We start from the raw sequence: 15,199 nt of genomic DNA on the forward strand, positions 1-15,199 counted from the left end.
ACTCTTTAAATAGAGCATGTTTTAGCATATAATACTTTTTAATCAGAACCACGAGTGCTTCGTGACGGTCAAAGTACGGCGGATCACCAAACTCGTCCTCAGTGACGAGTTCAAATCTAGTGTTAGATTAGTAGTTTTCAGTGGGGAGCTGGAAGAGAAAGACCTTCCTAGATATGTCACTGCACTACATGCCAATATATGGCAAAGACAAGCCAAACCAATCACTCCTCCCAAATTATGTTTCTGAAACAATGGCCAAAACATGTTAAAATTTTAACACTTTTCATCTTTATATTATCTATACATCTGCTGTAGTTAATTTCTCCATTTTTTATGTTAAAACAACATTTTTTAATGAGTTTGTGATGGTCTCTGCTTGAGAAACATCTGAAATCGTTAACTTTGAAGGCTGATTTCTCAAATACTATTCTTAAAAACACCTGTATGTTAAATTCCTCTAACTTCATAAGGAAATGTTTACTTTTACCATTTTATAACTTCTATTTATAGTGCTTAACCCTTTAATAATAACAAAAAATGACTAGTTTGCATTGTCTTTGCTACATATGTTAATGACGAATGTCTTATAACATTAAATTTCGTCAGTCATACCTTAACCTTCTTCCTCCTCTTCTTTCCCTTTCTGTTCTCTTCTACTCCTTCAGATTCTGGCAATGGCCAACACTGCCCACTCTTATTCATCCTAGTAAGCACAACATCTTCTGGGTCATCTTTAGATTGACCTAACTTAGTGGTCACTTTAGGCTGCGCAACCTGTGCTTGCCTGGCTGCCTCAAGCTCTGCTTTCAGTTTTGCAGCTTGTTCCTAAACACAATACGATATTACTGTTTATACATTGTAATTCATTCAATAGTGATTGTACCTTTTCATTGTTTAAAGATCAATGTTATCTATTACTGTAATGACATAATAACAATTACGCATAAGAAAGTGGAGGAAAATTCCTCACAAAATATTATACTTATAGAATTCTATAAAATGGAAAAATACTGAAATAAGTATTATTAGGCAGTTTTTGCAACCTTATGAAAACAAATAACGTCATCTTCATTATTGTCATTTGTGCCCAAAACATTCTTGAAATGAATATGATCATTGATTCATGTAAAAGGCATAGATGGCTTAGGTTATAATAGATATGCTACTGAAGGTGATGGCTTGACTAACCATTTGATGGGCTGTATTGGTTATCGTTTTCATAAGCTTACAAAACCTCCCTATTATGGAAATAAATTACCATACTTACAATAAAATAATTAATTGATATCAAATAATTATCTACAATCAATCAACTAAGATTAAAAGCAGTAGAATACTGAATTGAATGATACTGTAAAAACAATTTTGCATTCTATTTCAAGATTCAGTCAACCTCTTTCCCCATTTGTGACACTTTACATTATAATATATACCACTCCATGCAAGTCTCTACTCTGCTACTATCAATATAATCAATTTACCTTATTCCAAATAAGGATCAACTGACCACAATGCCCATCAGCAGTAGAACCTACCTCATTCCCCATCAGTTCTGCCCTCAAGATCTTTGCACCCAATTGGTTCATTTCTTCTTCTGTTAATATTCTCACCGGTTCTGGAGAAGGACTACGCTCCTCTGAATCATCACTTTCAGACCCACTATCATCCGCACTACCACTGCTACTGCTACTACTGTACTCTCTTTTGCTGTCTTTAGTTGATAGTGATGCCGGTGGTGGTGTCACTTTCTGTTCTTCTTTCCTCTCAGATTCAGTTGGTGACTTAAATGATTTGTCTTTCCAGTTTTGTGATGTACTTTTTGTCTTACTCTGTTCAATATACCTCCGATATGAGGCAGTTGCTTTTTGTGAGGCGTCTCCAATACCTTCCCCAGGTCTTTTAAACATTGGTTTGTGTTGAGGTGAGCTTGATAATGATTCAGTGTCCATATCACCTGGTTTAAGGAACATCCTCCTACTACTACCATCTGTATCTTTCCTTGATTTATCTCCTATGTCTTTTCTTTCATCTCGGTCTCTATCATGTCTTCTATCATTTCCGGACCTTTCAAATCGCTTCTCTCCATGCAAGTAACTCATTCTTTTACTTGATCTGTCATCATTTCTTTCCCTATATCCATCTCTATCTCTTTCTCTGTGCTTATCTCTTGACCTGACATCAAATCTTTCTCGATCTCTCTCATCTCTTCTGGTTCTTCTGCATTCATCAATACTTCTTTCCCGACCGTGTCTTCTATCATTTTTCTGATCTGTCTGTTGGTTTAAAGCTGCCTCGGCTTCTGCTAACATTTTATTATAGTTTTCCTCGGACTGAAATGAATCATAAAAATGCATTTATAAATTAAAAGATTCAAAAAACAAATTTTGATTCACTCATTTTTTGTTCAATTGATGACCTTCCCTCTGTGAAACCTCTCAAAGATAGCACTGGAAATTATCAGCACAATACTATATTTATTACGATGAGCGTTTTGACGGTGATGCTTGGACAACCTCTGACGAAGGATGTCTGGCGCAGGGGTGGAACCAGTAGGGGCATGGGGGCACATGCCCCCCGTTTTGCCACTAAATTTTAAAAATTTCAATGCAAATTAATGTTATGTGCTACTTACTTATTCTAAAATTGTTGTGTTCCCCCATTTGAAAAATTCTGGATCCGCCCCTGTGGCACCAATCAATCAACGAGGATTTGTACAGCTCTCCAATATCCAAAGGAGAATGCAATGTTCAGTGGTGCTATGACAATCATATACTCAAAAAGCACATTAACTATGAGGTTAATTAACATGATGGAGTACATGTCAGCCCAACCAAACAGGTGCTCTTATGACACCCGAGATAGGACGGAAAGTATCATAAGAACAATTTATTGATATAATAAGTTTTTATACAAAAACATTACCCCAAATCGCTCAGCTAAAATATCTGATATTTTTTTCCCATCTTCATTTGCTTGTTCAACGGCTCTCTTATAAGATTGTTTAAGCCACCAGACCCCTCCATCGCCACCTTTCTTTGGTAAAGAAATTGAAGACTTTGTCTTGCTTGGATTTTCCTCTGGAAGGCCACTTCCACCGTCCTTCCAAAAAGGATTCAACTCATTTTTGCTTTGCCCAGGCTAAAAGAAAGTAATCATTACTGGTATTTTAATGGAAATAAATTTTAATATAGATAAAAAATATGTACCGTACTCGCGCGAATAAGCGCCCCGTTTGAATAAGCACCCCTCCTAACGTGAAAATTTCCTTAAGCACCCCGTCTGAATAAGTGCCCCCTTCTAATTTGAATAAGCTCCCCCTCATAAGATTTTCTTTTTAGCAAGTCAATAATCCAATCAATCCTGGGACTGTGGTTGTTGACTTGATTTGAGCTGTAGAGTGGAAACACATTCTTCTTCAGTCAATATCAAAATAAGGATATTTCTCTTGGACATATGAGAGCTCCGATCCCTGGACAGACAGTATATTTCCAACTTTAATCTTTTTACATATTTGTGTATATCTAGTCCTACTCCTCTTTTCCTTTTTTTGACCTTAAGCATATTCTCATCTGAGTTTCCAAGAAAAATACAATGATCCTGCCATCCTGCTAATCTCAATCGGCCGATGGCCAACAAGCTAACCACTACCCACCACTAATTGCATCTGCTATTTTGCTGTTATGTAAATATTCACGCATTCTTGTTATGAGCCATGTTCTCTGGACGATTATCTTTTCAAACCACCATTCGTAATGTCCTTATATAATCTTTTTTTCATTAAAAAAGTGCCTCTTGAATTTTTAATTATTAAAATAATTTCCCATAAGAACCCCTCGATTTTCATCTATTTCCATAAGCGCCCCCTCAATTTCCACTCTGTTTTCATAAGCGCCCCGTTTAAAATAAGCGCCACGTTTGAATAAAAAAAAATGCAAAAAAATATTTTAAGCGCCCGGGCGCTTATTCGCGAGAGTACGGTATCTTACTTTTTAATTTATTGCTCAAATAAATAGATAAACATAATATAAAATAATGTGCTAAATGAAAATGTCATTATTATATTATTCGTTATTATCACTTGTATTGCTTCTACTAATATATAAACAGTATCTTTATTTCAGAAAAATATCAAACATACAACGTAAAAGATTAATATATTGCACCTGAAACGTTCACAGTACAACAGAATTACAACCAAATTTACAAAAGGAAGGAAAAAAGAAAAAATACCATTACAATCACTATACAGAAAAAGAACTTTGAAACATATATTAAAAAATAAACACCAAGATTCCTCAAAAAACACTGGATTTAGAATAAACTGTGGCATTCATATTTCAATTATCATTACTAAACAGTTAGTAATTGCAAGGGTGGCGCTAACGGGGGGGGGGGGGAGAAGGATGATGTGCCTATATATGGTCATGATGTGATGTCATCATGACCATATTTAGGCATGATGTGCCTATATATGGTCATGATGTGATGTCATCATGACCATATATAGACATGTCATATGTTTTTATCAAATAAAATTTGATAGTCTGGACAGGGCTTCATAACATACTGTAACTATTTCAAAATGCTGCTTTGAAAATAAAAGACAATTGAATCTTGTTTTCCAACTTACATTGTCTAGGACACTCATTCGTTTTTGTTGCTCCTTTTCTTTCTCTGCATTTTTTTCTTTCCTCAAATCTTGTCTGGAAAATGTATTCATCTGGAAGGGATCCATCATCCAGTCATCTCGCTAATCAAATAAATAAAATACAATTAACAATACATATATATTTAATGCTTGCCAACATTTCTTTGTATGCTGTACTTATTTCATTTTCTATCATCCAATATAAAAGTCCGTCCAGACTATCAAAATTCAGTTGACATGTAAACATGCCTAAATATGGTCATGATGACATCAGATCATGACCATATATAGGCCCATCATGACCATATATATTCACATCATGACCATATATAGGCCCATCATGACTATATATAGGCGATCAATGCTTTTTTGTCAAAATAAATTTGATAGTGTGGACAGAGCTTATAAGCTCTGTCCACTGTCCAAAAACTATTGTATGCCCATATATAGTCATGATGTGCCTATATATGGTCACAATGTGATGACATCATGACCATATTTAGGCATGCCACGTGCTCTTGTAAAATAAAATTTGATAGTCTGGGCTTTGGCCTCATTAAGTAACTTTGAGAGTGGAGATGTTTTTATTTTTAGAAGCTAACTGTCCTGTGGTACTACCTTATACAACCAATATGTATTGAATGACATGATTTAAAGATTGCAAATATTGTACATACTTCAGTTTGTTTTGTGGCAGAAGGTGGTGGTCCTGAAACAGTATACACAGGTTTTACTGCAGCTGCATCAATTGGTTCTTCTTTTTTTTCAACCCATTCTTCAAAATCATCTTCCGAGTTCTCAGAACTTGAAGAATCATTTTTCTTCTTTTTTTTATGTTTGTGCTTCTTGTGTTTCTTTTTCTCCTTTTTGTGCTTCTTCAGTTTCATTCTTTGCTTCTGCAAAAAGTTCATAATCATTTTCAATAATTATATTAATAGTCCCATGGAGAGTTGATGCAAATTGCGGAAGACTTGAGACAGTTGATTTCCAGTTGATTTATAATCAGGCAGTAGCCCTAACCCTAGGGAGGGACTACATCATTTCCTGCTTCACAACAGACATTCATTCTGAGGCAGTGCTGGGAATATATACTCGGGAAAATATTTGGCCTAGAAATCCATCTGTGCAGATTTTGCCAAAAATTAGGCTTTGTTTGAACAAATCTTAATATATAAGTAACTGATGCAATTAAATTTAAATTATGCAGAAATTATGATTCCTATCACCTTTTTCCTAGCGATTTTCCGCGCAAATTTGAACTGATATTTTAGATAAACTCTGCACAACTAAAGACTGGACAGTATTGTATTACAATTTGGTTATAGGCATTCTGTGCACCTATTTTCATTTACATGCAATCTTAATAGAGTCTATTTTAGATATTTGTGTCGCCTGCAGAAACAAAATATAATATGTTGGTCTGATATAGATACATTCAGTACTGATATTAATATACAGTAAATGCATTCATCAATAATTACACATAAACTTACATCATTGTCGATTTTCTCATTAACTGATGGTAACATCCATGTTTCCTCTCCTCTTAGCTTCCGTACTTCCTTTTGTTTTAAATCTTTGTAAAATTTATCTTTTGCCTAAATAAAATTCAACAAATACAAAATAAATTGCTATGACATTCATAGTATAATTATAATCATATTTGCTGAACAAAGTCAATAACAGGCGTGTATGGCTATATTATTATCAGAGCAAACACCGAACTCAGGCTAGGCCCAGGTCGAGTCATGTTTGTTTTGATAGCTTCAGCATTTAACCGGGGAAGAAGGCAGTTTTACGCTTGCCGTGTTTGACATTTTAAAGACGTTCGATTTTACCTTGGCCTACACATTAAATATCTCATAAGTTACACGTTTTTAATAAATTATCAAAGAAAATGTATCACTTAAACGTAAATACCTGTTCTAAGACTTTCTCTCTGCGTTTTCGTTTTTCATTTCGTTCATTTTCAAGTTTTTTCGAACTTTCAAAACTGATCAACGACATGTTTCGTGTGGTGTTAGCAGACTGAGAGGTCACATGGATTATAAGACAAACAACAAGGATATGAATGTAGGAGAAATAACAAAACGTAAATTTTACATTAAAAATAATTATTAATATATTATTTTGAAAATCGGAAAATAAAATTATAAAAGCAATTTACAATTGGATATAAAACTATTGATAAATCTAATACCATTTATGATGACCTGACCCTGATTCCATGTCTGTGACATGAGTGTTAACTTTCTCATGTTGCAATAAACCGTAATTTTAATAATACACCCTGCAAATTCATTGTTATACAATGTTTAAGAAGTACGTATCATTTCATACTTTATCCTTAGAAACGCAATCAGGACTTTGATTCCTGATACAGATCTACATTTTCCCGTGCATTTTTACAAATGTTGCGATAAGTCAGTGATGCCTAGCTAGGCCATAGTCTAGTAGGTAGCTAGGCTGGCCAGTCCCTACTTTAGCCTGGTGCTACACTACCCTAACTCACTAGTCCTCCAGGCCCAGCTAGTCTAGTACTATCTAGACCCCCTAGTATAATGTCCTTGGCCTACCTAGTTAGGCTCTATGCCCCTATGTATGTTTAGCCAGCTTCTATATTAAATAATAAAATAATATTTAATAAAAATATAACTTCATTTCTTTTATGTTTTTATTTTGACTTAATTAATCAAATGTTTTTTGTTTTTTTAAAAATATTTTTATAACTGTCTGTGTGCAGTACTTCCTTCAATACAATACAATGAATGCTCTCTTTGAATTGATGTCTTGTTTGTTTCTCTTTTTTTTTGTTTCGGAGAATAATATAAAAAATATACCATTTCTTGATCTGGATTGATTATTGATCAGCTCCAATTGGAACAACACTCAATTTAAGATAGAGGTCGTGAGAGGAGACAAATCTGTGGTGTGCAGCAATCAGTTCCCTGAATTTGACCGAGTCACTATATTTAATGCAAGTTAGGGAGTAAGGTAGCAAGTTTCATTCCACCGCAGTGTTGGGGAAGAAAGATTTCTGGAAACTGTTAGTTTTAGTGTAGGGTATTCTAAGCGTAAGGGGGTTATGATGCCTGGTCTTGGCCACACTGGCAGCACGACTAGATAATCATTTCGTGAAGTTCATTCTGTGTGGAAGTTGCTGCTGTTGTGCTAATACTATAAAAATACATGACTATTGATCATTCTTTTCATTTTTTAAGTTAAAAAAATATATATATTTTTCAGATTTGTAGCAAAAGATAATATATCTGGGACCACACAAGTTAAGTCATCCGTTGCTCGTAATATAAGAAGTACTTTGGTTGAAAACTACCCCCCAATTGCACCTTACATCGATCAAATCATTCCAAAAAAGGAACCTTTAATTCTTGTAAAGTGGTAAGACTTTATCATATTTGAAATTACATACCCTTCTTGTAAGATGTTTAAAGAATAATGATCTTGTTGCAAACACTTATATTATATTATATACTAACTTAACTAATATACCGTTTATTATATGGTAATGGTTGGAGACTTATATAGCGCATACCACGTGGTCACCTGCAATTTGAAACCACCTACAAGCATTGTTTAGCAGGCAGTACATGACTCGCAGGTATTCGAATAGTGTTGGTATCTGGCCTGCCTTTTCCTATCAACAAGTGAAAATCTACAGAAAACAAAGATAAATTAAAATTGCTTAGTTAGCTATTTGTGTTGATTGTTTTTTATGGTACAGTAATTAACATTTTGTTTCCAACCTGATCCTATTTTCTCTTTTTAAAGTCATGACCATATTGAGCTTGTAGCACTGGGTCACCAGGTCATCTTTTTCCGGGATAAAGCAGGTGTTTTCATGCCAACACTTAAGTTACTACACAAATGTAAGTAAATGATTATCAATTTAATTAATTTACTGTATTCTTTTAACATTTTTTTTTTAATTTCAAAAGAAGAATACGTTAAGAAGAATAATTTTCAGATCATTCGGACATGTTTTTTTTTTTTTTTTTCAGATCCTATGATGTTACCCCATCAGCAGGTGGATCAAGGTGCTATACGTTTTGTACTTAGTGGTGCCAACATCATGTGTCCTGGTCTCACATCACCAGGGGCTAATATGCAAGACTGTGAAAAGGACAAAATTGTTGTATCCTTTATCTTCATGGCTACAGTTATTTACTCAATCTGTACAGTACATAGGATACATTGGGTAGTGATATATTAGATAATGTTCAGTCATTTTGTCCAGAGCAGATTAAACTTAATGACAACCGCTCAGGCTACGGCATGTGGTTGTCGCCCAAGTAACAGTTACTGAAGGTATCCAACCAGATGGTCTTCCTCTAGGATGGTTCTTTTCTGGTGGTAAAGATTTGTCCCGATGTTCCTAATCCATTGACTTTTGTACAGATAGTCATTGTTCAAATGATTTTGATATAATCATCTTACAATCAGTTATGGGCAATCAAGCTATAAATGCTATTTTTTTTTTTATAGTATATTCTGAAGTCTATTTAAAAATAATGAACCACTGGTTGTAAGTTCAGCATTAAATGAAGGGTTATTATGTTGGAATTGTTTTGACTTAACGCAACTTAAGGCCATCATGGCTGAAGGAAAAGAACACGCTATTGCTATAGGGTTAATGAAAATGTCATCAGACGATATGTAAGTACAAATGTAGGACAAAATAAACAATATTGCAAATCAGCTTGCTATTAACATAAAAATTATCAACTTGAACATATAAATTGGTGTATTAAAAAAATGTTTACTCAAATTTCACACTAGAAAACACTTCCAGTCACTGGAAGTGTTTTATTATATTACCAATTATTTTATGCTCAAGTTAATTAATTGTTTGTTATAGTTACTGCAAAATGAACAAGCTAATAACATTATTTTTAAAGATTTTTGTCATTTTCAAGGACAATTCATCTTTAATTGAATTCACAGGTTGAATAACACAAGCTGTTCTTTTTAAACCGTTGTATGCCCATATATAGTCATGATGTGCCTATATATGGTCACGATGCGATGTCATCATAAACATATTTAGGCTTGTTACATAATTTGTCAAAGTAATAACATTTCATTTTGTTTCTCTTTATAGTAAAACAGTGAACAAAGGTGTTGGTGTGGAAAATCTTCATTATGTAAATGATGGTTTATGGCAGATGAAGAATATCAAGTAGCCCATAAGGGAAGAATTCTTAACATGTCCTGGCAGCTCCCACAATCAGTGGGAATATACTGCAATAGTTCTCAGCACTGCGTGGCAAATTGTCATGGAAGAAGGCTTGAAGACGGGATTTGACAAGCAACTTCATTCATTGCCAGCCGGAATGGTGAACTTTAGAACTAATGTTAATAAGATCTGCAGAGCTATTTAAAATATATTAACCGACGTCTGTTGGACTGGGAATTACGCAAGACTTAAACATGAAGTTCACACTGTGTGAATGACAGACAAGCTTTTGGCTCAATTACATTTAACCCCTGTCCGCACATGCCTGTGATATGACATCACCAAAACAGACACTTGGCTGATGAACATACATGGAAAATAATTTTTCCGTGATTTAGATTGCAGTACAAATACTTTCAAATGCGTCTTAATTATTTAATAAGTGCTTATCGCAATTTAAAAAAAATTTTTTTTTACTGCATTCCCACTGAAGTAAATGTTGAATTGGTAGCAGATGGTGGCATATCTATGTCTCGCGTTTCTTTTTTTCCTGCACCATATAAACAAACAGCAAGTATGTATGTACTATCTATCACATTTATTGGTCAGTAAGATTTTTTTTTAACTTGCTTCAATAAAGTAAACAATATATGTTTTAAAATGTTTCCTTTATATTTTAGTTGTCTTGCAGTGGCAGATTCAAGAGGGCCATAATCACAAATTTTCTTACCTCAGCCCCAACCATGGTGGGGCTGAGGTGGTATAGATACTCCATCTGCGAAAGTACCTCCCATTTTGAATTCCTGGATCATTTTTTGAGATGAGTAGGGGGTTACCCCGGTGTACTGGTTCACTTGGCCCCTGTTGTGGACAGATGAAAGTGCGGCAGTTTACTGGCTGCGGGGGAGGAGAAAGTTATTGTAAAAAAACCATCTAGTCCCGAGCGCATAGACCTCGTTTATTTGCACTATATACATCCATCTATTATTATCCGCTACTTAGTGGTTGCAAATGTAGATTCATAATTAACAGTATGCACTAGTGTAAAACAGAATGCGAGCTCTGAATTTATTTTACTATTGATGGATTTCAACATCATATTTTATTAGGTCAAGATTGAACTACGTAGAGGTGCCACCGTGGAATCGTTGAATTCCAGGTCATGCATATACTGCATTTACAAAAACAAAAATTACATGATTTGCCCAATTAATTGTACATTTTGTTCAGATCCACTGCAGCATTGCAACCAATGAAGTTGTCATGGTGATATCCACTGTGAATGTTACCATAACAACAAAGAATATACTACTGCAGTGCCCTTAAAGAAAAGGTTTCATTTTATGCTTGCTTTCAAGTTAATTGTCAATAAAAACTTCATATAACAAATTACTTTATTGGTATATTTGTATTTCAAATAAGGTTCATCTTTATCATCAGAGTCATGTAATTTTAAAGATCAAATTAAGATGATCCATAAATACACTATTTTTGGTGCTGAGTGTCAACTACCAACGCTTGACATAATTATCTTTCATATACTTTGTATTTATATATTTGACATTAAAATACCTCATCTGCTCCTCTCAAACTTTGTGCAGTAAATTCAAATCACAAACGTACATCTGAACCTTACTGGCCATCATAATGACGATCATTTCATATGTGGTGACATGTATTTTAGACTTCATTTTATCTGACAATTGATCCTAGAGTTTCGGATGAATTTCAAAATATTTTTTTAAATTCAAACTCTAGGAAGACCAAAGTGTATAACATTGCAAGAGATCCAACTGGCCTTGATACATTACAAAAAAGCTACTACCACGAGATAGGGGCAGTACTACCAGGAGGTAGGGGCAGTACTACAATGAGGTAGGGGAACCCTATTTGAATAGAGTTCAAAACTCCTTTTGAGCAGCACCCTTTATTTCGTGGTATTAGTTTTTGAAATAGGATTACATTCCAATGAACCCCACGAGAGTTGGACTTCTTGCAGTTCTATACTCTTTGCTGTGACCAACAGTAATGATCAGAAATCACGCACCACCCTCTTTCATACAGGCATATATTTTGGCGCCCTCAATCTTCTAAAAAGAAATAATTGCCACCCTTCTTCTGCTCAGCATCTTTGACAGAATTCAGTTTATTGATCCGTGGTCTGTAGTTGGTGGGGTCTCGTCTGAAGGTGATCTCCAGTGATTCCAGAAATTGATTCATTCCATTCAGAAGAGATTGTGGCCTACAACACATAAATGGAATATTTAATAAACAATAATAAAAAGTTCCTTTTAATACATTGAAAGGCAAACAACTTAAAAAAGACAATTAACAGGGCAGAAAGTACCAAGAGCAAAAATGTAAAACCATGTGGTTGACAAGAGTTAAGAAGGGAGTGCACTAATATAATAAAACAATGTGTTTTCAATTTCTGCTTAAATAAAGGTAATGTACTGTATATAACAATGATGATGAGGTGGCCTACAAGCTGAAAGTGAAAAGAGAGTAACCCATAACTTGCAGCGTCATTGAGCATTATGGGCGTGGTCAGTGACTAGCTACAGTAGCAGCTGTAAAGAAGCGCTTTACAGTAGCTTTATTTTTACATCAGGGTTACCCCCTATTCTTCCGAAAGATGCAATGTGTTCTTTAATGTGCACATGAGCCAGATGAATACACTGGACCTCCAAGTCCTTATCCGAGAAGACTAGGTTCTACCAAAGGAACTCAGGGCAAGGAGTGACTGAAAACAGTGCTGACATTAAGGCTGTAGTTAGCGGCGCCCTCGCCTTACCGCTCGGCCACCCGACTTGGCAGAAAAGAGCTAATACCCTGTTCAATCACGATAAACATTACATGGGCAGCATGATAAATATTGCTTGACTTCTTGGGTATTCCACCCAAGGTACTATGGTCTTCAAACAACCAAATACAAACATTGTTGGATTATCAAAGAATGACAAAGCCGGGCACTCGCTGCATGTGCAACGGATCGTTTTTAATGACAACCATTCAGACTGCCACCAACAATCAGCAGATGGTTTGCGTCGTCTACCGCTCACAGAGAGCGGAGTTAGACCGTTGTAAGACGCAGTGAGTGTCCGGCTAAAAAAGGATTTAAAACTTACGTATTAGCAGTGGTTTTGAGAGATGGTATACCATCAAATACAATGACACGATCTGCTAGGTACGTAGCCATGATGAAATCATGTTCAACCACAAAACCTGTTTTCTTGGCATGCAAAATAAACCTGCAAGAAACATTATCATTTTAGTCCTAAGATTATAATTGGTCTCCGCAAATTCAATGGATTTTTCGTACTACCTGCAGAAAATAGGGATTTATTGTTTTTGAATCTTAAAACACATTAAACTATCTTATTAAATTTTATTTTATTTATTATTAGGTTTTATAATTTTTATATATCTCAGTTAAGGCAAATTTTTATTGGTATTTTAATTTTACAGATTGTAATTTTTATTTCAATTGTTCATTTTATTATTTAAGTGTAATCTGAATATTAGGAGACCTAGTTGACAGTGATTTTGTTCACTTTTCAGAAACCTGTCCCAGCTTGTTTCAGATATTTTATACTTTTACAATGTTGAATTGTAACCATTTGTTGTTTTTATGTATTTTACTGAGACAAAATAATGAAAATAAACAAAATATAGTTGGAAGACAATTCTACTCCTTACTAGTAATTTTCCTTTAGAAATTGAGTCTTTGATTAAATTCTGAATTCCAATTTAATTTTGTTGAGCGCCTTTGAGCACTATTACAATCGATACCACAGTATATAAATTTATTTGATTGAATGAAAATTAAAATGCAGTATGGATGTATTACATAAAGCAAACTAATTAATCAAGATAAAATAAGATAAGTTCATTATTCCAATAAGGGAAACTCTTTGCTCACTATCACATAATATACAAACATAAAATAAATATAAAAACATACATGAAAACAGTTATCAAAGACACTAAGAAATATAAAATTATCAGATATATTACACAAAATAATCCACCAAGTTGACTTGTATATAGCACTAAAAAGTGATTTTTCTATCTTGTATTTGTTAAATATTTAAATCAACTCTGATGTACTACCTTTTGATGACTTTTGCAGCCACTAAACGTTGTTCGGAATCCAAGTATGCTGAAGGCTCATCAATAAGGTAGACATCGGCAGGTTTTCCGAGGCAAAGCGTTAATGCCAAACGCTGCAACTCACCTCCAGACAGATTTTGGACCTGTGAAACAGAACAGTGTCAACAATGATAAAACTGATTCCTGTAAACAATGCATGTGTAAAAACTACAGTATATTACAAAATGTAATGGTGGCTGCAAAAATTTGCAAACAAGGAGTCCAACAAGCCCGACTAAAAAACAACCGACCAAAATATAAATCATTGTAAAGCTACCGTCACATCTAGCCCCGATCCGGAGCCAGACAAAAATTTGTGAGTTGTTACGATTTTTTGAATGCAGCGTTCAAATCGCACACAAAAATTGGTTAGTCGGGGTTGAGTATACATTTGAAACAACCAAGCTTGTTGCTGATTGGTCTATTGAAAAAAAAACATACGATTTCACAATACAAATTGGTCTCAAATCTATCACTCCGGAGTAAAGTTTGGAAATGGTATGAATTTGATGTGAATGGTCCTATTCTTTATCACTGAAACCATTTTTCATGATCTTTTTTGTCTCGGCACCAAACCAGATCCGGGTTTCGGTGTGAAGGTAGCTTTAAGGGTCATGAGGAGAGATTTAATGGGTTAGGAAGATCCAAAAATGTGTTTTAGACCACAATATTAGGGACCACTGTCCCAATACACATGCAATAGTCAACTTGTATATTGATTAAGATCATGATGAATATGATAAAGATGATGATAATTTTGATAATGATGATGAAGACTGTAAATATGATGTTGATGATGACAATGATGATAAAGGCTAATTATAGTAATGTATGGTGGCTGTTCAGGTTAAATCCACCTACAAAACCAAGAAATATCATTGCGTGTGATACTCAACTTGTTTATTAATGATAATGATAATGATGATTTTGATGATGATGATGATGGTGAATATGATGATGACAATAACGATGAAGGCTAATTATAGTAATGTATGATGTCCATTCAGGTTAAGTCACACACAAAACCAAGGAATATTATCAAAAGTGATAGTCAACTAGTGTTTTGATGATGATTTTGATAATGATGACGAACATGGTGAATTTGATGATGATGACAATAATGATAAAGGCTAATTATAGTAATGAACGATTCATTCAAAATTTGAATTGGTTGCAAATAATAATTATGACTATGATGATAATGA

At 34.5% G+C, this 15,199-nt stretch overlaps 3 protein-coding genes across 3 annotated transcripts in view; 1 reads left to right on the forward strand and 2 right to left on the reverse strand.

Moving 5' to 3' along the window:
* Positions 1 to 6,684, reverse strand: part of LOC117112071 (CWF19-like protein 2) — a 13,557-nt gene extending 6,873 nt beyond the window's left edge. The window contains exons 1-7 of the mRNA XM_033255129.1: positions 6,569 to 6,684; positions 6,142 to 6,246; positions 5,326 to 5,544; positions 4,631 to 4,750; positions 2,923 to 3,138; positions 1,536 to 2,330; positions 613 to 825 (exon numbers count right to left, since the gene is read on the reverse strand). Of these exons, the coding sequence (XP_033111020.1) occupies positions 613 to 825; positions 1,536 to 2,330; positions 2,923 to 3,138; positions 4,631 to 4,750; positions 5,326 to 5,544; positions 6,142 to 6,246; positions 6,569 to 6,655 (1,755 nt within the window). The 5' untranslated portion in view covers positions 6,656 to 6,684. The remainder of the gene's footprint in view (positions 1 to 612; positions 826 to 1,535; positions 2,331 to 2,922; positions 3,139 to 4,630; positions 4,751 to 5,325; positions 5,545 to 6,141; positions 6,247 to 6,568) is intronic.
* Positions 6,685 to 6,860: 176 nt separating this feature from the next.
* On the forward strand, positions 6,861 to 10,503 carry LOC117112118 (malignant T-cell-amplified sequence 1-like). Its single transcript, XM_033255173.1, has 6 exons — positions 6,861 to 6,970; positions 7,895 to 8,047; positions 8,438 to 8,535; positions 8,668 to 8,801; positions 9,255 to 9,322; positions 9,768 to 10,503. The coding sequence occupies exons 1-6, from the start codon at positions 6,960 to 6,962 to the stop codon at positions 9,847 to 9,849; spliced, it is 546 nt and encodes a 181-aa protein (XP_033111064.1). The 5' UTR covers positions 6,861 to 6,959; the 3' UTR covers positions 9,850 to 10,503.
* Positions 10,504 to 10,909: 406 nt separating this feature from the next.
* Positions 10,910 to 15,199, reverse strand: part of LOC117112405 (ATP-binding cassette sub-family E member 1-like) — a 10,249-nt gene continuing 5,959 nt past the window's right edge. Inside the window, exons 4-6 of the mRNA XM_033255484.1 lie at positions 13,956 to 14,098; positions 12,971 to 13,093; positions 10,910 to 12,084 (exon numbers count right to left, since the gene is read on the reverse strand). Of these exons, the coding sequence (XP_033111375.1) occupies positions 11,925 to 12,084; positions 12,971 to 13,093; positions 13,956 to 14,098 (426 nt within the window). The 3' untranslated portion in view covers positions 10,910 to 11,924. The remainder of the gene's footprint in view (positions 12,085 to 12,970; positions 13,094 to 13,955; positions 14,099 to 15,199) is intronic.

Source organism: Anneissia japonica, unplaced genomic scaffold (assembly GCF_011630105.1).
Source record: "Anneissia japonica isolate Jap-2015-1 unplaced genomic scaffold, ASM1163010v1 scaffold288117_len521816_cov214, whole genome shotgun sequence".
Classification (NCBI taxonomy): domain Eukaryota; kingdom Metazoa; phylum Echinodermata; class Crinoidea; order Comatulida; family Comatulidae; genus Anneissia; species Anneissia japonica.